Raw genomic sequence first — 27,148 nt, forward strand, 5'->3', positions numbered from 1 at the left:
TAAAAGGATCACCCGAAAATAGGAAACAGTTCTTTCCCTCCACTGTGACCATGAGGCAATCGTCTGACCTCCGCTGTGTGGAACAGAGGACACAGGCCCAGGAAGAAGAGCCCAGCAATGTGAGTTCTATTCCCTGGTGGCTCCTTGTAGATATGTGAACTTCTTGCCCGGCCGCTGAGAGCTTTCTGGATGAAGACATCGTGTCATCAGGACAAAGAATGATTAGACTGTGGCGGTTCTGACCCTTTGCTGTAGAGAACTTCTGACTATATGCAAGCCCATAAAGAATGGGTGTGACTACAAATCTGGCCATTCTTTTCCCCTTTGTTCAAGTATTTTTAACCCCTGGAACACAGTGATATTTATGAACAATAAGATCTTTCTGTATGGAAACAGCTTCCACACAAAGTGACAATGCAAAATAAAAAAATTCAGACTTTCAACCTAGATCAGATTCAGGTCAAAACCTTTATCTACTGCCTGCACCTTTTTTATTTTTTAACTCTGGCAAGCCAATCCTATGAACTAAGATTCCAGTTATAGAAGAGGAAATTAAGCCAACTCAACTTTGCTGTGACTATCAGGAATTTCGAATGCGTTATTTTAGCTGCACTGTCTCCTGGCAGGACTCCCAGCTTTCCTAACTTTTCCCATTTCACCCTCCCTTATCCTAGTCCTAACTTGAATCACAAGAGGATGCTAGGAAGGTGGAAAGGGAAGAAAGAAAAGAAAGGATCGGAGGAAAGTGGCACTCTGTAATGTTTTCCTGAGAGAGAGTGAAGACCTCCTTAGTGGGGAGGAGTATTAATAGAAATAACATTCCACCCTCAACGTTGGACAGATGAGAAGAGGAGTCACGTGTGCAGAGGATGCTCCTCTATCCCGCAGCTCCTCCCAGCATGCGGTGACCAAGAAAATCACAGGACTCCTGAGCTTTGGGGGTCAATCTCTTCAGGTGAAGAAATCTATCTTTATGCAGGAAATTCACTCACTCTACAAGCTTCAAAATGCTCGGAAGGAGTAATGGCCCAGGGGGGTGTGGTAACACCAAGAGCCTGTGTTACCAAGTAGACATTAGCAAGTATCATGTGAACACTTCAAACAACTTATTAAGAGAACTTCCTTTTCTCCTATTTGTCTACAGATAGCCTAACATTTCAAAGGAAGCTGTGAAGGACTGAGCTATTTTTATCTGTCCATCAGTTCTTACTCTACTGACTCTCTTCAATCCATGGGGACACACGATTCTGGGAGAATAAAGGATAAGTGCTCCTTTGTTCTTGCTTAGTGAAAGAGGGTTGGGAAAACAAAAAAGAACCCCAAAAGGAAGCATGCTAGGAAACTACTGGCTGTACTGGAGCAGAGGTCGACAAATCCTCTCCCTAAAGAGCAAATATAAAACTGGACAAAATTGTCAAAAATAATCATTTCAGGGCTCGGGAAATCATTCAAAGGCAAATACATTGAGAAGCATTATTCATGAAAACGGACTAAAACTTCAGGCAAGAAGAGTGGGAGGCTGTGGTCCTCTTGCCTGAAGCTGTTCTCATCACTTTTCTTCTTTTAATTTTTGAAAAAACACAATACTGTATAAAGCAATAATTATAACACTGTACTATTGGGTTTATAACACAAATAAATCTAATATATTTGACAATAATAACACAAAGGAAGAGGGAGGAAATGGACCTACACTGGAGCAAAGTTGCTATATGTTACCGAGTTAAGTCAGAAAAACCTTAAACTGTGATAAGATGTATATTGTAACCCCAAGTGTAATCATTAGGAAAATAACCTTAAAAAAATAGCAATATGGTGATACGCAACTACACGCTACCTACAAGAAATGCACTAGAAAAAGATATAGCATGCTAAGTGTAATCATAAGAAAGCCAGAGTGGGTATATTAATATCAGACAAAGGAGACTTCAGAGCAAAGAATATTACTGAGGTTAAAGAAGGTCACTTCATAATGACAGAGGTAAATTTCTCAAGAGGACATAATCCTTAACATTTGTGTATCTAATAACAGTTTCAAAATATGCAAAGCAAAAACTATTAGAACAGCAAGGAGAAATAGAGAAATTCACAACTATAGTCAAGAGATTCCAATATCCCTTGCTAAACAATTGACAGAGTAAGTAGACAGAAAATAGTTAACAATACAGAAATGCACTCTCAACCAATGAACTATTCTCCGACAAGAGCAGAATAGCATTTTTTACAACTATATACCATATTCTGGGTCAAAAAAGAGTCTCAATAAATTTAAAAGGGACTCAAGTCATAGAGAGTATGTTTTCTTGCCACAATTAGAAATCAAAACAGAAAGATCTCTGCAAAATCCTCAAGCATTTGGAAACTAAATAATATACTTCTAAATAATCCATAGATCAAAGAAGAAATCTAAAGGGAAATTAAATTAGTAAGTATTTTAAATTGAATAAAAATTAACACACTATATCAAGATTTGTGGGTACTAAAGTGGTACTTAAGGCACATTTCTAGCAATAAATCTCTATGGTGGAAAAAAGAAAAGCTTCAAATTAAGACAATTTCTACCTTAAGAAACTAAAGATGAGCAAATAAAACCCAAAGTAAGCAGAAGAAAGGAAATAATAAAGACCAGAGTATAAGGGAAGAGAGCAAGAGAGGAGGGAACAGAGAAGAACTACAAAAACATCCAGAAAACAAGTAACAAAATGGCGATAAGTACATACCTATCAATAATTACTGTAGATGTAAAGGGACCTAATGCTCCCATTGAAAGACACAGGGTGGCTGAATGGATAAAGAAACAAGACCCATATATATGCTGCTTATATGAGACACACTTCAGATAAAAAGATGCTCACAGCCTGAAAGTAAAAGATGGAAAAACATATTCCATGCAAATAGAAATGAAAAGAAAGCTCGGGAGGAAATAATTATGTCAGACAAAATAGGCTCTAAAACAAAAACTCTAACAAGAAACAAAAAAGGGTATTACATAATGATAAAGGGAACAATCCAACAAGAGGATGTAACACTTGCAAATATCGATGTGCCCAACACAGGAGTACATAAATACATAAAGCAAATATTAGTAAACATAAAAGGAGAAACTGACAGTAACATAATAGTAGAAGACTTTTAACACTCCACTTACATCAATGGATAAACCATCCAGATTGAAGATCAATAAGGAAACACTGGCCTTAAAGACACATTAGACCAGATAGACTTAAGACATTCCATCTAAAACAGCAGAATACGCATTCTTTTTGGTAACATATGGAACATTCTCCAGGATAGATAACATGTTAGGCCACAAAACAAGTCTCAATAAATTTAAGAAAACTGAAATCGTATCAGGCATCTTTTCTGATCACAACAGTATGATACTAGAAATCAATTACAAGAAGAAAACTGGAAAAAACACAGACACTCAGAGACGCTAAACAACATGCTACTAAACAACCAATGGGTCAACGAAGAAATCAAAGAAAAATAAAAAAAATACCTTGAGACAAATGAAAACAAAAACACAACAGTGCAAAATCTATGAAATGCAGCAAAAGTAGTTATAAGAGGGAAGTTTATAACGACACAGGCCTATCTCAAGAAATAAGAGAAATCTCAAATAACAATCTAACTTTATATCTAAAGGAATTAGAAAAAGAAAATAAACAAAGCCCAAAGTTAGTAGAAGAAAGGAAATAATAAAGATCAAAAGGGGAATAAATGAATGAAAAGACTAAAAAAAACCAGGAAAATAATCAATGAAACTAGAAGCTGGTTCTTTGAAAAGATAAACAAAATGGACAAATCATTAGCCAGAATCATCAAGAAAAAAAGAGAGAGGGCTCAAACAAATAAAACCAGAAATGAAAGACGAGAAGAAGTTACAACCAACACCAGAGAAATACAAAAGATCATGAGAGATCATTACGAACAATTATATGTCAACAAATTGGACAACCTAGAAGAAATGTATAAATTCCTAGAATCATACAATTTTCCAAGACTGAATGAGAAAGAAATAGAAAATCTGAACACTAGTAATTACTAGTTTCATTACTAGTAATGAAATTGAATCAGTAATCAACAAACTCCCAACAAACAAAAGTTCAGGACCAGATGGCTTCACAGGTGAATTCTACCAAGCATTGAAAGAACAGTTAATACCTATCCTCCTCAAACTACTCCAAAAAAAATGAAGAGGAAGGATCACTCCCAAACTCATTCTACAAGGCCAGCATTATCCTGATACCAAAACCAGACAAAGACGTCACAAAAAAGGACCACTACAGGCCAATAGCCCTGATGAACTAGACGAAAAAATCCTCAGCAAAATATTAGCAAACCAAATTCAAAAACACATCAAAAGGATCATACACCATGATCAAGTGCAATTTATTCCAGGGATGCAATATCTGCAAATAAATCAATGTGATACATCAGATTAAAGAATCATATGATCATCTCAATAGATGCAGAAAAAGCAGATGACAAAATTCAAGATCCATTTATGATAAAAACCCTCAAGAAAGTGGGTAGAGAGGGAACACACCTCAAAATAATAAAGGCCATATAGGATAAACCAAAGCTAACATCATAGTCAATGGTGAAAAGCTTTGAAAGCTTTTCTTCTAAGATCACGAACAAGACAAGGATGCCCACTCTTGCCACTCTTATTCAACAGTGTTGGAAGTCCTAGACAGAGCAATAAGACAAGAAAATAAATAAATAAAAGACATCCAGATTGGAAAGGAAGAAGTAAAATTGTCACTATTTGCAGATGACACGATATTATATAGAAAACCCTAAAGACCCCACCAAAAAACTAATAGAATAAATGAATTCAGTAAAACTGCACGAGACAAAACAAACATACAGAAATCAGTTGCATTTCTATATACTAACAATGAACTATCAGAAAGAGAAATTAAGAAAATCCCATTTACAGTTATGTTGAAAAGAATAAAATACTCAGAAATAAATTCAACCAAAAAGGTGAAAGACCTGTACACTGAAAACTTTACAACACTGACGAAAGAAATTAAAGATGACACAAATAAATGAAAATATATAACATGCCTGTGGATTGGAAGAATTAACATTGTTTAAATGTCCATACTACCCAAAGCAATCTACAGATTCAATGCAATCTCTATTAAAACACCAATGGCATTTTTCACAGAACTAGAAAAAATAATCCTAAACTTTGTATGGAACCACAAAAGATTCTGAATAGCCAAAGCAATCTTAAGAAAGAAGGACAAAGCTGGAGGTATCACGCTCCTTGATTTCGAACTGTACTATAAAACTATAGTAAACAAAATAGTACAGTAGTGGCAGAAAAACAGGCACACAGATCAACAGAACAGAATAAGAAGCCCAGAAATAAACCCACACCTATATGTGCGATTAATTTATAACAAAGGAGGCAAGAATATAAAATGGGGAAAAGGCAGTCTCTTCAATAAATGGTGTTGGGAAAATCGGACAGATATATGCAAAGGAATTAAACTGGACCACTTTCTTATACCATATACAAAAACAAACTCCAAATGGATTAAAGACTTCAATGTAAGACCTGAAACCATAAAACTCCTAGAAGAAAACAAACGTAGTAAACTCTGTGACATCAGTCTTAGCAATATATTTTTTACTCTATCTCCTCAGGCAATGGCAACAAAACCAAAAATAAACAAATGGGACTACATCAAACTAAAAAGCTTCTGCACAGCGAAGTTAATCATCAACAAAACAAAAAGACAACTACTGAATAGGAGAATATATTTGCAAATGATATATCTGTTAAGGGATTAATATCCCCAAAATATGGAAAACTCAATATCAAAAAACCAAACAATCCAATTAAAAAAAGGAGCAAGGGCCAGCCCGGTGGCACAGCAGTTAAGTGCACATGTTCCGCTTTGGCAGCCTGGGGTTCGCCGGTTCAGATCCTGGGTGCGGACATGGCACCGGGTGGTAAGCCATGCTGTGGTAGGCATTCCACATATAAAGTAGAGGAAGATGGGCACAGCTGTTAGCTCAGGGCCAGTCTTCCTCACTGAAAAAAGGAGGATTGGCAGCAGTTAGCTCAGGGCTAATCTTCCTCAAAAAAAAAGGAGCAGAGGACCTGAATAGACACTTTTCCAAAGACATACAGATGGCCAATATGTATTAAAAGATGGCTCAACATCACTAATCATCAGGGAAATGCAAATCAAAACCATAATGAGATATCATTTCACACCTTTCAGAATGGCTATTATCAAAAAGACAACAAATGACAAGTGTTGGCAAGCATGTGGAAAAAAGGGAACCCTAGTGCACTGTTGATGGGAATATAAATTGGTACAACCACTACAGAAAACAGTATGGAAGTTCCTCAAAAAATTAAAAATAGAACTACCATACAATCCAGGAACACCACTTCTGGGTATTTATCTGAAGAAAACAAAAACACTAGTTAGAAAAGATATATGCATCCCCACGTTCACTGCAGCATTATTTACAACAGCCAAGAAACGGAAGCAACCTAAGTGTCTATCAATAGATGAACAGATAAAGAAGATGTGATATGCATGGGAACATTACTCAGCCATAAAAAAAGAATGTAATCTTCCCATTTGTGATAACATGGATGGATCTAGAGGGTATTATCCTAAGTGAAATAAGCCAGACAGAGAAATAAGAATACCATATGATTTCACTTATATTTGGAATCTAAAAAGAACCAAAACAAATGAACAAACCAAACAGAAACAGAAACAGACTCACAGATACAGAGGACAAACTGGTGGTTGCCAGAGAGGAGGGGGTGGGCGGAAGGGCAAAAGAGGTGGAGATAAGAGGTACAAAATTCCAGTCAGAAAATAAATAAGTCACAAAGATGTAATGTCTAGCACAGGGAATATAGTCAACAATATTGTAATAACTTTGTATGACAACAAATGGTTACCAGTCTTATCAGGGTGATTATTTTGTAATGTAAATAAATGGTGAGTCACTGTGTTGTACACCTGAAACTAATACAATATTGTATGTCAACTATACTTCAATAAAAACAAAATCAGTCTCTTAAAAATAAATAAAATAAAGACCAGAATACAGATCTGAAAATAGAATGAAATGGAGAAATGAAAACAATAAATAAAGAAACTAAAAAAACTGGTTCACTGAGAAGATAAATTTAATAAACTTTTAGCCAGATTAATCAGGCAAAAAGAGACACTACAAATTGCAATATCAGGAATGAGAGCAAAGGCAACACTTCAGATTCTACAAATATCTAAAGGAAAATAAAGGAGTATTATGAACAACTTTATGCCAATAAATTCAGCTTGGGTGAAATGGAGAGATTCCTTGAAAGACACAAACAACCAAATCTCACTCAAGAAGCATCTATTAAAAAAATTGAATTTGTAGTTAAAAACTTTTTCACAAACAAAACTCCAGGCCCAGATGACATCACTGGGGAATTCTACCAAATGTTTAAGGAAAGAAATAATATCAATTGTCTGTAAAGTTTTCCAGAAGACTAAACAAGAGAATTCTTACCAACTCATTCTATGAGGTCAACATTACTCTGATAACAAATCCTGGTAAAGACATTATAAACAAAGAAAATTTTAGACCAATATTCCTCATAAACACAGAGGCAAAAAGTCTGAACAAAATTTTAACACACTGAATCCAGCAATATAGAAAAAGGATAATACATCATAACCAAGTGGAGTTTGTCCCAGGAATGCAAAGTTGGTTTCACATTCAAAAATAAATCATCTTAAACAACCAACGGAATCAAAGAAGAAATCACAAGGAAAATTAGAAAATAATTAGAGACAAAATGAAAATTAAAACACAACATAAAACTTATGTGGCACAGCAAAAGCAACATTAAAGGAGAAATTTATAGCTATAAACTCTTACACATTAAGAAATAAGAAAGATCTCAAATCAACAAACTAACTTTATATCTTAAGGAGCTAGAAAAAGAACAAATTAAACTTAAAGCTAGCAAAAAGAATGAAATAATAAAGATTAGAACAGAGATAAAATAGAGAACAGAAAAACAAAGAAAAATCAATGAAACCAAAAGTTGGTTCTTTGAAAAGATCAACAAACTTGACAAATTTATAGCTAGAGACTAAGAAAGAGAGAGAGAACACTCAAATTACTAAAAATCAGAAATGAAAGTGAGGACATTACTACCGATTCTACAAAAATGAAAAGGGTTATGAGAGAGAACTATAAACAATTGTTTACCAACAAATTGGATAACCTAAATGAAATGGACAAATTCCTAGAAACACAAAACCTACCAAGACTGAATTATAAAGAAATAGAAAATCTGAACAGACCTTCACCTAGTAAAGACATTAAATCTGTAATCAAAAGCCTCCTGACAAAGAAAAGCTCAGGACCTGAACGGCTTCACTGGTGAATTCTACTAAACATTTAAAGAAGAAATAACACCAATCCTTCTCAAACTTTTTCCAAAAACCCATGAGAAGCGAATACATCCTAACTCATTCTATGAAGCCAACAGTACCCTCATACAAAAGTCAGACAAAGACAACAAGAAAACAAAACATTCCTTATGAATACTGATGCAAAAATCCTCAACAGAATACTAGCAAACCAAATTCAGCAGCGTATTAAAAGGATCATTCACCATGACCAAGTGGGATTTATTCTTGGAATGTAAGGATGGTTCAAGATATGAAAATCAATTAATGTATAATATACCACATTAATAGAATGAAGGGGAAAAAAACACGAGCACTCAACTGATGCAGAAAAAGCAGTGGACAAAATTCAACACCCTTTCATGATAAAAACACTCAACAAACTAGGAATAGAAGGAAACTATCTCAATGTAATAAAAGCCATATCTGAAAACCACCCCCAGCAAACAACATACTCAGTGGTAAAAGACTGAAAGCTTTTACTCTAAGATTAGGAACAAATCAAGGACGTCCACTTTCATCACTTCTATTCAAAACAGTACTGGAAGTTCTAGCCAGAGCAATCAGGCAAGAAAGAGAAATAAAAGGCATTCAAAAATGGAAAGGAAGAAGTAAAATGATCTCTGCAGATCATATGATCTTATATGCAAAAAACTCTAAAAATTCCACAAAAAAACTGTTAAAGCTAATAAATGAATTCAGCAAAGCAGGAGGACACAAAATCAACACAGAAAATCAGTTGCATTTCTATACACTAACAATAAACAATCTGAAAAGGAAATTACAAAACAATTCCATTTACAACAGCATCAAAAAAAACCCTAAAAACTTAGGAATCAATTTAACCCAGGAGGTGAAAGATTTCTACAATAAGAAATACAAAACATTGCAGAAAGAAATTAAAGAAAATACAAATAAACGGAAAGACATCCCATGTTCATGGATTGGAAGACTCAATATTGTTAATGTAATATTACCTACAGCAATCTACATATTCAACTCAACCTAACTATCAAAATTCCAATGAAATTTTTTGTAGAAATAGAAAAACTCATCCTAAAATTCATATGGAATCTCAAGGGACCCCAAATAGCCAAAACAATCTCAAAAAAGAACAAAGCTGGAGGACTCACACTTCCTGATTTCAGAACTTACTACATAGCTACTGTAATCAAAACAGTGTGGTAATGGTATAAGGACAGACATACATACCAATGGAATAGAATAGAGAGACTGGAAATAAATAATGAGGTTATTTATTTATTTAAAAATAAATAAATGTAGGGGCCGGCTCTGTGGCCGAGTGGTTAAGTTCGCGTGCTCTGCTGCAGTGGCCCAGGGTTCAGATCCTGGGTGCGGACATGGCACTACTCATCAGGCCACGTTGAGGTGGCGTCCCACATCCCACAACTAGAAGGACCTGCAACTAAGATATACAACTATGTACAGGGGGGGTTTGGGGAGATAAAGCAGAAAAAAAAAAAGAATAAAATAAAAATAAATAAATGTAAATGGTTTTTGACAAGGGTGGCAAGACTATTCAATGGGGAAAGGACAGTCTTTTCAACAAAATGGTGCTGGGAAAACTGGATATGCATTGGCAGAAAATTAAGTTGGACCCTTACCTTACATCATATACAAAAATTAACTCAAAATAGATCAAGGATAGGGGCTGGCCCTGGAGCCAAGTGGTTAAGTTCTCACGCTCCACTTCAGTGGCCCAGGGTTTTGCTGGTTTGGATCCTGGGCACAGACATCGCACCGCTCGTCAGGTCATGCTGAGGTGGCGTCCCACATGCCACAACTAGAAAGACCCATAATTAAAATATACAGCTATATACTGGGGGGGTTTGGGGAGAAAAAGCAGAAAAAAACAAAGAAACAAAAAAGAAGATTGGTAACAGTTGTTAGCTCAGGTGCCAATCTTAAAAAAAAAAAAAAAAAGGATCAAGACCTAAACATAAAACCTAAAATTATAACACTCTTAGAAAAAAAACATAGGGCAAAAGTTGTAGAACATTAGATTTGGCAATGATTTCTTGGATATGACACCAAAAGCACAAGCAATAAATGAAAAAATAGACAAACTGGACTTTGCAAGAGTAACTCACAGAATGGAAGAAAATAATTGCAAATCATATATCTGATAAGGGATTAATATCGAGAATATATAGAGAACTTCCACAACTTAACAACAAAAAATCATACAACTCTAATCAAAAACTTCAGGCAAAGGACTTGAATTGACGTTTCTCCAAAGAAGATATACCAACGGCCACTAGCACATGAAAAGATGCTCAACATCACTAATCACTAGGAAAATGCAAATCGAAATTACAATGAGATACCACTGAAGTGCACACTTAGAAATGGTTAAGATGGTAAATTTTATGTTATGTGTATTTTACCACAATAAAAATATTTTTAAAAGTAAATAAATGAATGTAATTCTCCATATTAACAAGCCAAAAAAGAAAAACCATATGAACATCTCAACAGATGCAGAAAAAGCATTTGAAACAATCTGGCATCTATTCCTGATAAAAGCTCTCAGCAATCTAGGAATAGAAGGGAAATTTCTCAGCCTGATTAAAGCCATTGACAAAACCTACAGCTAACAGTATGCTTACGACTGAATGCTTCCCCTCTAAGAAAGGGGTCAGAAAATGACGGCCCGCCTGCCAATTTTGATTGAAACGCAGCCACGCTGATTCATTTGCATATTACCTATGGCTAATTTCGAGGTACAACAGCAGAGTTGAACAGTTGCAATAGAGACTTGTGACCCACAAAGTCTAAAATATTTACTGTTTGGTCACTTAAGAAAAAAATTTGCTGACCCCTGCCCTAAGATCAGAAATAAGACAAGGATATCTGCTCCCATGACTTCTATTCAACATTGTACTGCAGTTGCCAGCCAGTACAATAAGTCAAGAAAAAGGAATAAAAAGTATCTAGATTGTAAAGGAAGAATTAAAACTGTCTTCGTTATAGATGGCCAAATTGTCAATGTAGAAAATGTGATGAAACATATTTTTTCCATTTTTCGTATTCATGAGTACTAGCTACCTAGTACTTACAACCCAAGAAGCCTCCCTTGGCCCTTCTAAAACTAACCACTATTCTGAGTAACCTCTGCTGTAACCACCACCAGATTAATAGACCAATCCTGCCACTTTAGGGGCTTCAATTAAGTTGCATCGCACAGCTTGTACTCTCAATCTGGCTGCTTCTGCTCAGTATTCTGTTTGTGAGATTCATCCATGCTGCAGTAGTTTGCTCTTTTGTGTTTCAATACAGTACGCTAGACATCACAGGCTATCTATCCATTCACCCCTTGATGAATATTTGGGTTGTCTTCAGTTTTTGACTCTTACCAAGACCGTAAATGATCTCATACGTGTCATTTGGTGAACACATGTATGTACTGCTGCTGCGTTTACACCTGGGAGTGAAACTGCTTGCTCCTCTGATACGTGAATATCCCGCTTCAACAGCTACCTCTAAACAATGTTCCAAAGTGCTCGAACGCTCCACAATCCATCAGTAACGTCTACTGTTCCTATTGTTCTACTTCCTTCTCAACGCTAGGTATTATCAGCTTTAAAATGACGCATTTTCTGTGCATCTAATCTGCTGTAGTATTATCTCATTGTGGTTTTAATATGTATTTCCTTGATGATTAACGATTTGAGCACTTTTTCAGCTGTTTATTGGCCACTGGATATCCTTTTTCAATGAAGTGCCTGTGAAGTCTTAGCAGACAGTGTAAGTCCTCCAACTTTGTTTTCCAAGACTGCCTGGGCCATCTGGCCATGTGGATTTCCATAAAAACGTTTTAATCAGCTTGTCAGTTTCCATTAAAAAAAAAGAAAGAAAACCGTGCTGGCATTCTGACTGGGATTACATTTACTTTATAGATTATCTGCTCCTCCAATCAATGAATTTGGCATATCATGCCATTTACTTAGGTCTTCTTTAATTTCTGACAATTATATTTTATGTTTTTCTCTCTTCTATACATCTCTCAGATTTATTTTATGTTCTTGATTTTTAAATGTTAATAAAAATTAGATGTTTAATTTTTTTCAATTATTTGTCATTAATTCTAGTATTTTATTTGCAGCTTTGTTAGGATTTTCGACATCATAATTACATTTATGAATAAAGAGTTTTATTTTTTTCTTTCCAGTCATTACACCTTTTATTTCTCTTTCTGTCTTACTGCCTTGGCTAGGACTTTCAATACAATGCTGAAGAGAAGCGGGGGGGACCAGACAGTCTTGTTGCTTTCCTCCTCTCCTGAAGAAAGCTTTCAATGTTACCATTAAGCTTGATGTCTACTATAGATTTTTTTCTTGATACCCTTTATTAGACTAAGGAAAGTTCCCTCTATCCCTGGTTTGTTAGAAATTTCTTCCTTTGTTTTTTTTAAATAATGAACAGTTGCTGAATTTTATCAAATGCTTTTACTACACCTATTGAGATCAGATCATATTTATCCTTTCATTTTGAGAACTTACTCTGAAAGATTTTAATTCTTTGAAATCATCTGAGACTTGTTATAAGGCTCAGCATACGGCCAATTTTGATAAACATCCTGTGGCCAGTTGAAAGAAATGTGCGGTCTGCAGTTGTCTGGTGCAGCATTTTACAGCTGTCAGGACAAACTAGTTAACAGTGTCACTCAAATCTTCTACAGCTCTACTGAAATTTCCTGTTTGCTTTTTATTAGTTACTGAAAGAGGTGTGTTCAAATCTCTAAGTCTGACTGAGGGCCTGTCTCTGTCTCCTTTTAGGTCTGTCGGTTTTCGCTTTATGTTCTTTGGGGCTATGTTAGACGCACACAACCTCAGGATGCCCTGAGTGCCCGTGAAGTCTCTTAGTGGGCAGTGTAAGTCTGCCAACTTTGTTTCCTGAGACTGACTTGACTGTTGTAGTTGTTCCGATTCTTCCATCATAATGAAATGCCCCCTGCATCTTCAGTAACATATCTTGCTGCGACGTGCACTTTGTCTGAAGTTAGTATAGCTCTCCCAGCTTTGCATTAGTGTTTGCATATTATGTATCTTTTTCGATTCTTTTATCTTCAGTCTTTCCATTTAAAGTGTGTCTTTTGTATGCAAAACATGGTTGGGTTTGCTGCTTATAACCCAAAACTCTTTATCCTTTAATGGAATATTCAGTCTATTTACATATAGTGCAATTGTAATATATTTGGGTTTAAATTTACTACTGTATTTTTAGTGCTTTGTTCCTTTTCTCTCCTTTCTTGCCTTCTTTTGGATTAATCGAGTATTTGTCATTATCTCATTTCCCCCTTCTATTAGCATCTTAATTTTCTATTTTTTTACTGTTTTAGTTGTCATCATATATAATTTTAAAATTTCCAGCAGCCACATAAAAAGACACATAATATTAATATCTTATTTAACCTAATATATTAAAACATGATCATTTCAATATGCATCCATTTTTTTAAAATGGGATATTTTACATCATTTTTTTCATACTATCTTCAAAATCTGGTGTATATTTTACAATTAGAGCACATCTCAATTCAGACTAGCCATATTTTTTCTGTTGTTTTGTTTTTGCTGAGGAAGATCTGTTCTGAGCTAACATCTGCTGCCAATCTTCCTCTTTTTCTATGTGAGAGCCACCACAGCATGGCCACCGACAGATGAGTGGTGTAGGTCTGTGCCTAGGAAATGAACCCAGGCCACCAAAGTGGAGCGCACCAAATTTAACCACGAGGCCACTGGGGCTGGCCCCAGACTCGCCACATTTTAAGTTCTCAACAATCACATGCAGTCAATGGCCACTGTATCATGACAGTGCAGCCCTAGAGATTTATAGCATGTGACCCTTATTAACACACATCATAAATTAAGAATTTTATAACTTTCTGGACAATACAAGGACCTTACAACATGTTAATTACATTTACTGACCCACCAACCTCTTGAGACATTTTGTCTTATATTTTTAACCTAAATATATCTTTAAACAGGACATTTTTATTATACCACGCAGTCAATATTCATTTATACTTATTCATATACTTATTCTTTCCATTGCTTTTTATTCCTTCCCGCAATTTTGTTTCCCTGTGGGATTATTTTCTTTCTGCTCAAAAAATTTCCCTTTTTTTGTTCAGAGTGGGCCTGCTGGTGACAAATTCTGATTTTGCTGATCTATGGAGAAGTCAGCTGCCAATCTTATCACTACTTCACTGAAGCTAATCTCTTTTTTCTCTGTTTTATGATTTTTCTCACTGACTTTGCTTTCAGCAGTTTTACTATGACACTTCCATCCTTCCCTCTCCTGGGATTCCAATTACACATATGTTAAACCTTCTATTGTGCTACATGTGTCTGTATGGTCTTACGTATTTTTATCCTTTCATCTTTTAGTGCTTCATTATGGACATTTTTAGCTAATCAATCCTCCAATTCACAAATCTTTATTGTGTCTAGTGTGCTGTTAAATACATGTATTGGAGTTCCTAATTTCAGCTATTATTTTTTTTTGTTTTAAAATTTCCATTTGATTCTATTTTATAGATTCCAGTTCTCTGGTAAAATTCTCTCCATCTATTTTGGTTTTTGGGTTTTTTCTTCATCTATTTTCTTGAACACATTAATCAGTTATTCTAAAGGCCTGAGAGTTCCAGTATCTGGATCACCTGAAGTTCTTGCTATTGTTATTTCCCTTGATTTTCAGTCATTTGATCATATTTATTGGCATGCCAGTATTTCCGATGGAATGCAAGACTGTGTATCAGAGTGTAAGGGGCTGAATGATGTCATCTCCTTCCAGAGGTTTTAAGTTTCTTCTGGCAGCCACCTAAAGTTAGGGCTGATCACCTTGAGCCAATCAGTGAAAGCTCTGAAGCTGAATTTCAAGCTGATCCCTTCCAGCCAACCCTTACTTGTAAGGCATACTTCTTTAGAGGTCTCTACTCAAATCCTGGCTGTTTGCCAGGATCACTCCTCTGTGGCTGGCCTTGATCTCTAATTTTGTCTCCCTAGTACTGTGAGAACAAAACCTGTGCTTAAGTTTTTATCCTCCTGGCAGCAGCTTTCTAATAAATCTCTAAATTTCTCTAAATCTCCCTCCACACGGCTCAGAATGTGACAAATACCCTGAGAGCAAAAGCTCAGTCAATTGTAGACTTCCCAACTCTGAGACTGTCTTTTCCCTGGGATTTAGGATGCTCAAATTCTGGCTGCCTTAGTAGCTCTGAGTTCAGATTTCAGTCTCCCAACTCGGTGATTCTGAAACAAACTCTGAACCACTGCTTTCTGTTTGGTCTCTGCCCCATGCCAGGAGTTGGCAAAGGCTCCAGGGGTTTAAGAGAGCAGGAGTAGATATGGGGCTCAACGCAATGCGTTTTCTTTCTCCCTGCGCTGCTGGGTCCTGCCAGATTTGTCCTGGCTGCCTTGGTGAGTCCCCAGAGCCTTCAAAGATTCTTTTTTTTTTTGTATTTTAAACAACTTTTATAGTAGTTCTCAGCAGAGTTTGGTTTGATATTCTATCATAACCATAAACAGAAGCCCAGATTGAGTTTTAATTGCTGATGTGTATATTACTGACTAGTCCACAAACTTCCTCAGAACAGGAGCTACCTTTTTATATCCTGATTTCTGCTTAACACCCAGCACACTATCTGGCACAGCTTAGGATGTATTTGGTAACTTAATTTTTCTATTAGGAAAAATTGCTAGAATGCAAATAAAGCATAGTAGGTAAAAATACCACTTCTAAATCATTCAAGTCCATCAATTCTTCTGATTCCACTAATTTCTACTAAGAAAGGTACAACCTTTTCTTCTTCGGCCCAAGCACTAATGAGCAAATCCGCCAATAAAACTGCATTCTTAATGCTTATTTGAGATTAAATTACCGCAGGCAGTACTAAAAGGTTTTGTTCATTTATTAAACTATTCTGTACTAGATTAAGTGATTTCATTATCCTTTGGACTAACTAATCCATTTCTAGGTCTGGCATTTTATCAGAAAACAATGAGATTTTTCATCCAAAGAAAAGCTCTCTTAAATTAACCTCAGAGCCTCCTTGATTACATTCAGTTGGGTTTTTCCAGAACCAGAAAACAATGGAACAACGGAAGCTATTAAATGTAAAATTTAGAACCAAAGAAAAATTTACTGAAAGTATAAACTCTTTTCCCTTTCACCTGGTTACTCCTGTATTATCAATCTGGTACTGTCAATCTCTAAAGTAACAGATGAAAGAATTGAAAGTAGCTGCCTCCGGGAAGAAGAAATCACAGAGGTGATGGAACAGGGCAGCAGATCATCAGTTCTCTCTATAAGCACTTAAGAATTATTAGAGTTAACTGTATACTTAAATTTAAATTTAAAAATGTAATTGTGTAGAAACTGAGGCACCGATTTAAAAAAAAAAAAGCAGAGTTAATCCTTAAGGCAATAGTTCCAAAGGTTGTTTATGTAATGCCATGGACTCACGATGTAGCTGTGAGGTAGTCACTTATCTTTGTGGGGGGTTTCAGTCCCACATTTGTTTTTTCATTTTTTTTGTTTTTGTTTTTTTTGAGGAAGATTAGCCCTGAGCTAACATTCGCCGCCAATCCTCCTCTTTTTGCTGAGGAAGACTGGCCCTGAGCTAACGTCTGTGCACACCTTCCTCTATTTTTTTTATATGTAGGACGCCTGCCACAGCCTGGCTTCATGAGCTGTGAGTAGGCCCGCACCAGGAATCCCAACTGGCAAACCCTAGGCCACCGAAGCAGAGCATGTGAACTTAGGTGCTATGCCACCAGGCCACATTTGTAAACCTGAACGTCAGGAAATCAGAACGTCAAGGTCCTTTCAACTGTAATACTCTAGTATTCTAAAACTTCAATGAACAGTGAGTGACAGGGCACAATTTAAAAGAGAAAAATCTATTTGTTAGATAAAAGCAAACTCACAGGGCTTGTTTTGTAATGGAGGGTTAATGAAATTACAACGATTAGCACAATTATCTTAGGATGACTCTTAAGAGAGCCAGAGGAAGATGATACGGTATTAGGGAATCCATCTCTGTTGATGAGACAGCTCCAACGACATAAAGCACGCGCGGTCGGGGCAGTGATGATGCATGTGGGGCCTGAGAGAGCAGTATGTGCTAAGTGTCACGTAACAGCTCCTGCTCTAGTGAGCTAGTCAAATGTCACAAACTGCCTCACCCTGCAGACTGTGAGTAGTCAGAGACCAAATGATTGGTCCCAAACTGCTGGCTCCAAAGGATGGGTATGCTCATTTACAGCTAGATAAGGAAAAGGCTCTGGCACTTCTTATATGGCTCTTGACAAATTGAGAGCTCTATCAGATACATCTTTCAGTTTAAAAAGATGATGCATTTCAGACTGTCCAATTTTAACTCCCAGACCTTGAAATAAAAGAACCAGCATCCTATCTACTTTTAAATAGCAAAAACAGACATCTGTCTCACAGGAAACAGAAACCAGACAAACAAAAAAGCCATACATACACATCATTATAGAAGCATCCGTAGGAAGTAAGGGGGAAACTGGGTTTGTAGCACAAGTCTGTCGAGTGTACAAAAACTTTTCTTTATGGATGTTAAATTTACTGTTTTGCATTATATTTCCTCCTGCATTCTAAGCACCCAGTAAATGAAAAAAAATTTAAATTAAGTTCTTAAGTAATTGATTTGTGTATTTTTTTTTTTTTGAGGAAGATTAGCCCTGAGCTAACTACTGCCAATCCTCCTCTTTTTGCTGAGGAAGACTGGCCCTGAGCTAACATCCACACCCATCTTCCTCTACTTAATATGTGGGACGCCTACCACACCATGGCTTTTGCCAAGCAGTGCCATGTCTGCACTCGGGATCTGAACCGGCGAACCCCGGGCCACCAAGAAGCGGAACGTGCGCACTTAACCACTGTGCCACTGGGCCAGCCCCTGTGTATATTTTTTTTAACCTAACACAATTTACCTTAAAATCACAGAATCAGACAATTTAAGTGAGAAGGAACGAAGAGACATTTAGTTAAATCACTGATACAATGCTTAAACTACCCCAATAACTTGATTATTTAATTATTCAATCCACTTGATGCTTGGCAAAGTTCCATAATTAAGGGGGAGGTATTATACAATTATCTAAAATTACTCAATTTAAGTAGTAGTCAAGGAACATTTAAAGCTTATGTTACAAGAGGACATCCAATAACATAGAAGAAAATAATAATTTAAAAATCTATTAGGGGCCAGCCTGGTGGCATAGTGGTTAAGTTTGTGCACTCCACTTCGGCGGCCTGGGGTTCGCGGGTTTGATCCCTGGTGCAGACCTACACACTGCTCATCAAGCCATGCTGTGGTGGCATCCCACATACAGAATAGAGGAAGACTGGCACAGATGTTAGCTCAGGGCCAATCTTCCTCATCAAAAAAAAAATCTATTAGACATGTAGTATAAGCGAGGAAATGTGAATGACTGCCTCAGTTACTTTTCCATTTTACAGAAGAGGAAACTGAGGCTCAAAGAGGCTTGGTAATTTGCATAAGGCCACAAAATTAAGGGGCAGAGCTGACATTCAAACCTTACCTGACACTCAAGTCCAAGGTCTTAATCACTACTCTATGTATGATTCTCAGTGTGGTCTATGGATTACTTGCAGTGCTGTAAAAATGGAGATTCCAGGGTCTCACTTTATACCTCCTGAACCACAAATCTTTAGGAGTGGTTCTCAGAACAGGCACTTTTCCCATGATCTTCACAAGTTTTTACATACAAATTTGAGAACCACTGTTCTAAAGATGACCCTCCAACGTATTCCATTATGTTCAATATACAGGTTCAGACAGTTACTCAGCTCTGCCATGTGCTGAGCCTTATTCTAGTTGCTGAGGAGGCAAAGACAGGCCCTTCTAAGGGGCTACACTCTAGAAAGCAAGACAGACAAGCCAACTGACAACTCTGATACCCTTATGATATATCCTTTGTGATTTGGGAAAAGAGGGAAGATGAATTACAGATGCAAAGACCCCCAAAGAAAATGCTCTGAAATACAGAAAACCTTCTGTTCTGGACTGAGTTCCAGTCAAGGAAGAACTATGCTCCATGGGCTCTGTGAGGAGGGAGTCGGGAGGAGCGGCGCGTGCACGGCGTGAGCCTGCAGAGATGGAGCAGGGCAGAAACAATCTTGCATAGATGCCAACTTCTGAGCTGACAGCGCAGAGACTCCTCAGGTGGAAAGGTGGAATGAAAGGATGGTGGGCATTTGGGGCCAAGGTGAGACTGACGATTTCCTAAGAAGCAGGAGGAGTCAATAAGGCTACATAGGGGCCAGATCAATCATAAGAGGCCTTGTTCCGCTTGGACTTTAACTGAATGGCAAAAGGGAAGCAGCTTAAAGAGATATAAGAAGATCATAATTTCAAGCTATTTTGGAAGCAGAATAGAAGATGGACAGGAAGATGAGAAAATTACTTATGTCCATGTAAAAACTTGAATACCACATTCACAGCAGCATTATATGTAACAGCCAAAACAACCGTAATGGCCATCAACAGATGAATGGATAACAAAATGCGGTATATATCCATACAATGGAATATTATTTGGTCATAAAAAGGAGTATTCACAGCATGGACGAACTTTGAAAATATTACACTAAATGAAAGAAGCCAGTCACAAAGAGCCACACATTGTACAACTCCATTTATAGGAAGTGTCTAGAAGAGGCAACCCTATAGGGCTAGAATGAAGATCAGGGGTTGCCTACAGCTAATGAGGAGTGATTGCTAATGGGTACAGGATTTCTTTTTGGATTGATGAAAATACTCTAAAATTGATTTTGATGATGGTTGCACAACTCTTTGAATACACTAAAAACCACTAAAATGTACATTTTAAATGGGTGAATTGTACCTTATGTGAAGTAGATTTCAATAAAAAAATGCTCTAAAAGAAAAAAAATTAAGAGATTACACAATATCAATTTATGCCTGAGACTTCAGTCCCAGATTAAACTTGTAGCCACCGGCATTGACGTTCCAGCCACTAAGCAAAGCTGAGAGTATCGGTTTCATACCTGCTTTCACGTCTGGAGTATCAAAGTCCTTCAGGCTGGAGTTTTGTGTTGGGCTTCTTTCACCTGGCATATTCTCAAGGTTCACCCATATTGTAGCACGTGTCAAAACTTCCAATCCATGGACAAGGGATGTCTTTCCATTTACTTAGATTTTCTTTCAGTAATGTTTCATAGTTTTCAGTGTACGAGCCTTGTGCCCCCTTAGTTAAACCTGTTTCTAAGTATTTTATTTTTTTTGATGCTATTATAAACAGAAGTGTCGTCAATTTCATTTTTTAGAATTTTCATGCAAAGTGATTTGTAAATTGACATTGTATCCTGCAGCTTTGCTGAATGTTTATTACATCTAACAGTTTTTATGTGAATTCTTTAAGGTATCAATCATGTCATCTGCAGACAAAAATAGTTTTACTTACTTTTCAATGCCTTTTATGTCTTTCTCTTGCCCAACTGCCCTCACTAGAACTTCCAGTTAAAATGTTGAATTTTAAATAGTGAGAGTGAACATTCTTTCCTGTTTCTGATCTTAAGGGGAAAGCATCGAGTCTTTCACAATTAAGTATGATTTTAGCTGTGAGTTTTCCTTGTGGGCCCTTGAACAGGTTGAGAAAGTTCTCTTCTATCTCTATCTAGTTTAAGTGTTTTTATCATGAATGGGTTTTGAATTTTGCCAAATCTGCATCTACTGAGATGATTTTGTGTTTTTTCCCTCTATTCTATTGATATGGTGTATTACACATTGATTAAGTTTCATATGTTGAACCAACTTTGCATTCTTGGAATAAATCTCACTTCGTCATGGTGTATAATTCTTTTTATTTGCAGCTGGATTTTGTTTGTCAGTATTTTGTTTAGGATTTTTGCATAAGGAATATTGGTCGGTAGTTTTCTTTCACCTGTGATGTCTTTTTCTGACTTTGTTATCAGAGTAATTTTGGCCTCACAGGATGAGTTAGGAAGTGTTCTCTCTTCTATTTTTGGAAGAGTTTGAGAAAGACTGGTGTTAACTCTTCTTTTAAATGTTTGGTAGAATTCACCAGTGAAGCCATCTGGTCCTGGGCTTCTCTTTGTTGGAAGTGTTTGATTACTAACTCAATCTCTTTAGTTGTTATGTCTATTCAGATTTTCTTTCTTCTTGAGTCAATTTTGATAGTTTGTGTATTTCTAGGAATTTGTCCATTTCATCTAGGTTATCCAATTTGTTGGCATATATAATTGTTCATAGCATTCCTTTTTATTTCTATGAGATCATTAGTAATGTCTCTTTTATTCCTGATTTTAGTAATTTTAGTTTTCTCTTTTCTTCCCTTTGTCAACCTAGCTAAAGGTTTATCAGTTTGTTGATCTTTTCAAAGAACTAACTTTTGGTTTCATTTGATCTTCTCTACTATTTTTCTATTTCCTTTACCTCTGCTCTAAACTTTATTATTTCCCTCCCTCTGATTGCTTTGGGTTTAGTCTGCTCTTCTTTTTTTACTTTCTTAAGGTGAAAAATTAGGTTATTGATTTGAGATTTTTCTTCTTTTTAAAGATAGGTGTTTACAGATATAAATTTCCCTCTGAGCGCTGCTTTCAATACTTCCCATAAGTTTTGGCATGTTGTGAATTTTCCTTCTGTTACTAATTTCTAATTTCATTCCATTGTGATCAGAAAAGGTACTCCGCATAATTTCAATCTCTTAAAATTTATTGGGACTGGTTTTATGATTTAACACATAGCCTATCCTAGACTGTTTTATGTGCACCTGAGAAGAATGTGTATTCTGCTGCTGTCAGGTAGAGCGTTCTATAGATTATCTTATAGGTCTAGTTAGTATGTAGTTCATATATACAGTATATAGTTCAAGTCTTGTATGTCCTTGCTGATTTTCTATTTAGTTGTATCCCAATCATTTACTTTTTTTTCTAAGTATTTTTTTTTTACTATGGTAAAACATACATAAAATTTATCATTTTAACCATATTTAAGTGTACAGCTCAGTGGCACTAACTATATTCACAGTGTTGTGCAACCATTACCACCATCCATCTCCAGAACTTTTTTCTTTTTGAGGAAGATTAGCCCTGAGCTACATCTGCTGCCAATCCTCCTCTTTTTGCTGAGGAAGACTGGCCCTGAGCTAACATCCTTGCCTATCTTCCTCTACTTTATATGGGGGACGCCTGCCACAGCATGGCTTGCCAAGAGGTGCCAGGTCCACACCCAGGATCCAAACCAGCAAACCCCAGGCCACCGAAGCGGAACGGGTGAACTTAACCGCTGCACCAGCAGGCCGGCCCCTTTTTCATCTTGCATAATGGAAACTCTGTACTCTTTACCCCCCACCATTAGCCCCTGACCCAGCCCTTGGCAACCACCATTCTACTTTCTGTCTCTATTAATCGGACTACTCACATAAGTGGGCTCATAAAATATTTGTCCTTTTGTGTATGGCTTGTTTCATTTAGCATAATGTCTTTAAGGTTCATTCATGTTGCAGCATGTGTTAGAATTTCTTTCCTTTTTTAAGGCTGAATAATAGCCCACTGTATGGGTATACTACATTTTGTTTATCCATCCATCTGTCGATGGACACTTGGGTTGCTTCCACCTTTTGGCTATTCTGACTAGTGCCGCTATGAACACAGGTGTACAAACATCTGACCAAGTTCAGGTTTTTCATTATTTTGGAAAGGTATACACACACGAGGAGCAGAATTGCCGGATCATAGGGTCAGTCTGTGTTTAATATCTCGGTAACCTGCACACTTTCTTCCACAGCAGCAGCACTGTTTCACATTGCCATCGCCAGTGCACAGCGGTTCCGGCTGCTTTACATCCCCATCAACGCTAGCAGTCTCCTGTGTATCAAATGCAAGCTGGAGACACGCAGACGCTTAGCAAATCCTCGTTGACTATTTGACTTTCTAAGAACTGAAAGTCGATTGCAATACACTTGGCTCTTTTATCCTAAATGAGCTGAGGATCACTGCTGAAATGATGTACTAATTTGTCCAAAAGGGATTTATTGATGGCAGATCTTCTCAACCTGCTTCTCCACTACCTTATTACCTCTTTTACACAAAAATTGTTGGAAAATGTTATTGCTTAGTTCTTTTATGTCATTTTGGTGAGATGAGGGCTGAGGTGATGAGACAAGAATAGAGAACTCTAATTCCCTTCTCATGTTGTACTTCAGTGCAGCTGCACCAAAATAGGAAATGGCATTCGAGAACACTGGCTGCAGGCTGCGAAGAGTCTCTGTAACTAAAATCCTAAGTGAGGACACTGGGAATCTAAATTGTACTTTTCAGCAACCTAATGGAAATATTTTAGAGGTTTCCATTTTGTGTAGAATTAGGTCTATCTCTCCAAATGCCACATTTAACATTACTTAAAACTGGAATAAAAAATTGAAAGAAAAAAAGGGAGAGAGAAAGAGACTGACAGAAAGACAACAGACAGGGGCGGAAAGGGCAGGCTATCAAAATAGTTCAGATGTGAAATGATGAGGGCACAAAGACAGCACAGTGGGGAGACGGAAATGCTATGAAAAACAACTGAGCCAAAAGAAAACTTCAATAATTACAATATTAATGGAAAGTAAAACATATTTTCACTCTTGGCTCAGATGAGACCTCAACAAAAGCATTTAACCAGGACTTGAATAAGACAGTGCTATAACAGCTGAATAAAAATATTGCAAAGATTAGCTACTCTGGAAAGGTAAGAAACTTATTTCATTCAAGTGATACTCAGCCAAGTTCGGGGTAAACTTTGTGTTCCTGAAGCTTGGGATAGGACTCACCACTTTTGACGTGACATATGTAGCGAGCTATGACACTCCAGCACTTGGTTTGGCTATTGCTCATGTGGGATAAAGGAACCATATGGTTACCTGATAGCCTTCTGTTTTCTTCTGACACCACTTCAGCAAGGCGTTCCTTTTCGATCCTCCATATTCCCTTGCCAATGCTGAGAGAGGGTCCTTCCTTTCTTCCCTGATAAGTGAAAATAAGGAAGGTAAAGTTGAAATAGCTTTTATTTGAGCACCATCATAAACCAGAAATCCAAAAAACAGAAGAGGACAGTGCTGGTTTGCCTTCTTGATCAAGACACATGCACACAGTGGGCATCCATTAGCAAGATGTATCTTTTCATTCATTTGATTTTACTTACCAATTTTTACAGGGTCCCCACAGACCCACCATTATCAGGGGTTTCTGCTATCTGAAGGGAGGGATTCTACTTGTTATCCTCATGGAAACTGGCAAAGAGTCAGTACAGCATGCATTCACAATTAATGGAATGCATTCCAGGATACTCAGAAGGGGGAAAACAACCCGATACTGGCAGCATCTGAAACTTGTCATGGCTGCCTTTCATTCAATATCTTACCCTTCCATAATCTTTATGCTTTGGTTTTATTTTACTCATTTTTGTTTCCAACCTTTTATATCATCAATCATTTCATCTTTAAAAAAAATCACTTATTGTAAATACAAAGGACAAGGTTATATAAGGTGAAGAATTATAAGGCATAGTTCCTGCCATCCAGGTGCTTAAAACCAGGGGAAGCAGATAAGACAACAGATGGCAATAAACATTTAAAACATCCCAAAAATGTCTCAAATGTGTTTACTGCTAAGCTGTACACTCTTTACTGACTGTAGGTAATTAGAATTTTACATTGCATAGAAAATGGGACTTTTCTGTAAACTCACGCACTCATTCAATGCCTCCTCCTTATGGAGCACTGTGTTGGGCAATGTGCAAGTGTTGGGGAATGAACAGGGAACCACACAGGGGCTCTGCACCCTCAAGGAACTTCAGAGTTTATTACAGAATGGACATAGTATAGAAGCTTGAAAAAAAAAACAATGGCTATATAAAACTGATTTCTTAAAATTATATAGGAAACTTTAGGGCACTGCCAATTGCCTTGGAGGCAGAAGAAATATCCTGCCCCAGACCAGACAATGAATGAAAAAACAGTTGTCACCACCCTCAGGACGGAGTAGGGGAGGCATCCAACCCTTCTCAATCAGTACCAAATTCTTCCTTCTGGCAGCTACTTTAGAAGTAAACCAGAGCACTAAGGACTACCTGGAAACAGAGAGAGTGCTTGGTAGAATAACCTGCCCCTTGACAAGTAACATACTCTTAAAAGCTTGGTCTGTTTTTTGTGAGTACTTTATAAGTAAAGTGGAGACTCTAGCCCCATGCTCCATACACTTGGCCCAAAAATGTCCTACAGGTTATTATGTCACAAGCAGCTTGGTATTCTTCAGCACATCGATTTTGTCTGTATTTACCCTTCAAAGTGTGCTAGGAAATCAAAGAGTACACATTTAGAACTGAAGCTTTTCTAATTGAGAGGTGCAGTGAAATAGCACCAATTTTTATTTATCTTAGAACCCAAAGTAAAATACAAAAATATTTCAACATGCAGTTAGACTGCTGCCTTGAAGAAATATACTTTTATGTTTTATGTCAGCCCACCGGATTCCTGCTTTGGTTTAAAGGGTTCAAAGAAATTTGTTATAACACCACTGAACACAGGAAAAGAGAATGATAAAGTTAAGATATATGAATGAACACCAAAACGCAAGCCAAAAAGAAATCTCCATCATGCTCAAAATAAAAGTAAGTACTACAATCAATGTATGCGAAAGGTTTACTCTGGCTCACACCGGGCCCATTTTGTCATTGAAACAGCTTAAAAGGCATCAAAGAAGAGTAAACTCTACGGACGCAATGAGAAGCTGCAGAGAAGAGCCTCCTAGAGCTGGAGGGTCCTCTCTTCTAACTTCTTCATTGTAAGATGAGGAAACGAAGGCCAGGAGATGCCTTCTTGAAGATTACAGCTTGTGAGTGGGGGACCCAGGAAGAGCGGAGCCCCTCCCACAGGCACCTGCAGGCAGCCCACTGCCTAGGACACAAAGACAAGCACAGACAGTGCTCTCCCCCACACCAGCAAGGGCAGAGCGTGAGCTGGCCTCATCACGGCACCCTCTACTCGCTCTGAGGGCACCCTGGCTTATGGGACCACTATTCTAAGAGGTTGGTTCCCTAGAGGCAGGGCTGTAAAAGTAAGTATAGTCATACATCACTAGGCGATTTTGTCACTGTGCAAACAGAGTGCACTGAGGCAAACCTAGACCATGCAGCCTACTATAGACCTAGGCTACACGATTCCAATCTCACAGGACCCCTGCCATACATATATGCAGTCTGCCGTTGACCGAAACATGGTTATATGCTGTGTGACTGTATATAATTTGAATTTAAGAGGCTGAATATTCCATTTTATCTTCAAACCTTTAAGTCAGTATATGGCTAAAGTTCTGAAACCCATTCGTATCCCTCCTGCAATTCTTCTTAATATGTCTCAACAGTTTTTTGTCATTCCTATAAACAATGTACGCTAAATTTTTGACATCTATTTTTTTCTTCTAAATTATAAATACTGCTTAGTCCCAAATGGCTTGTGATGTAAGAGAAATATGAATGAAATATTACATTTTCACGTACTGTTTATCGATTATTAATGCAGCATCATGTTCTCAGCTCCCAGTTGAAATAATTAGGGCCACCTTTAGTAGCTCTCATTCGT

General features: G+C 37.2%; 1 protein-coding gene across 9 annotated transcripts in view; it reads right to left on the bottom strand.

Annotated features, from left to right (window-relative positions):
• The window catches only part of SPECC1L (sperm antigen with calponin homology and coiled-coil domains 1 like), a 135,698-nt gene that overhangs the window by 20,647 nt on the left and 87,903 nt on the right, over nucleotides 1-27,148 (bottom strand). For all 9 annotated transcript variants that reach the window (XM_044775374.2, XM_070516585.1, XM_044775370.2 and 6 more), the window contains one exon: nucleotides 24,431-24,533. In XM_044775374.2, coding sequence (XP_044631309.1) covers nucleotides 24,431-24,533 — 103 coding nt within the window. The remainder of the gene's footprint in view (nucleotides 1-24,430; nucleotides 24,534-27,148) is intronic.

Source organism: Equus asinus, chromosome 8, assembly GCF_041296235.1.
Source record: "Equus asinus isolate D_3611 breed Donkey chromosome 8, EquAss-T2T_v2, whole genome shotgun sequence".
Classification (NCBI taxonomy): Eukaryota; Metazoa; Chordata; class Mammalia; order Perissodactyla; family Equidae; genus Equus; species Equus asinus.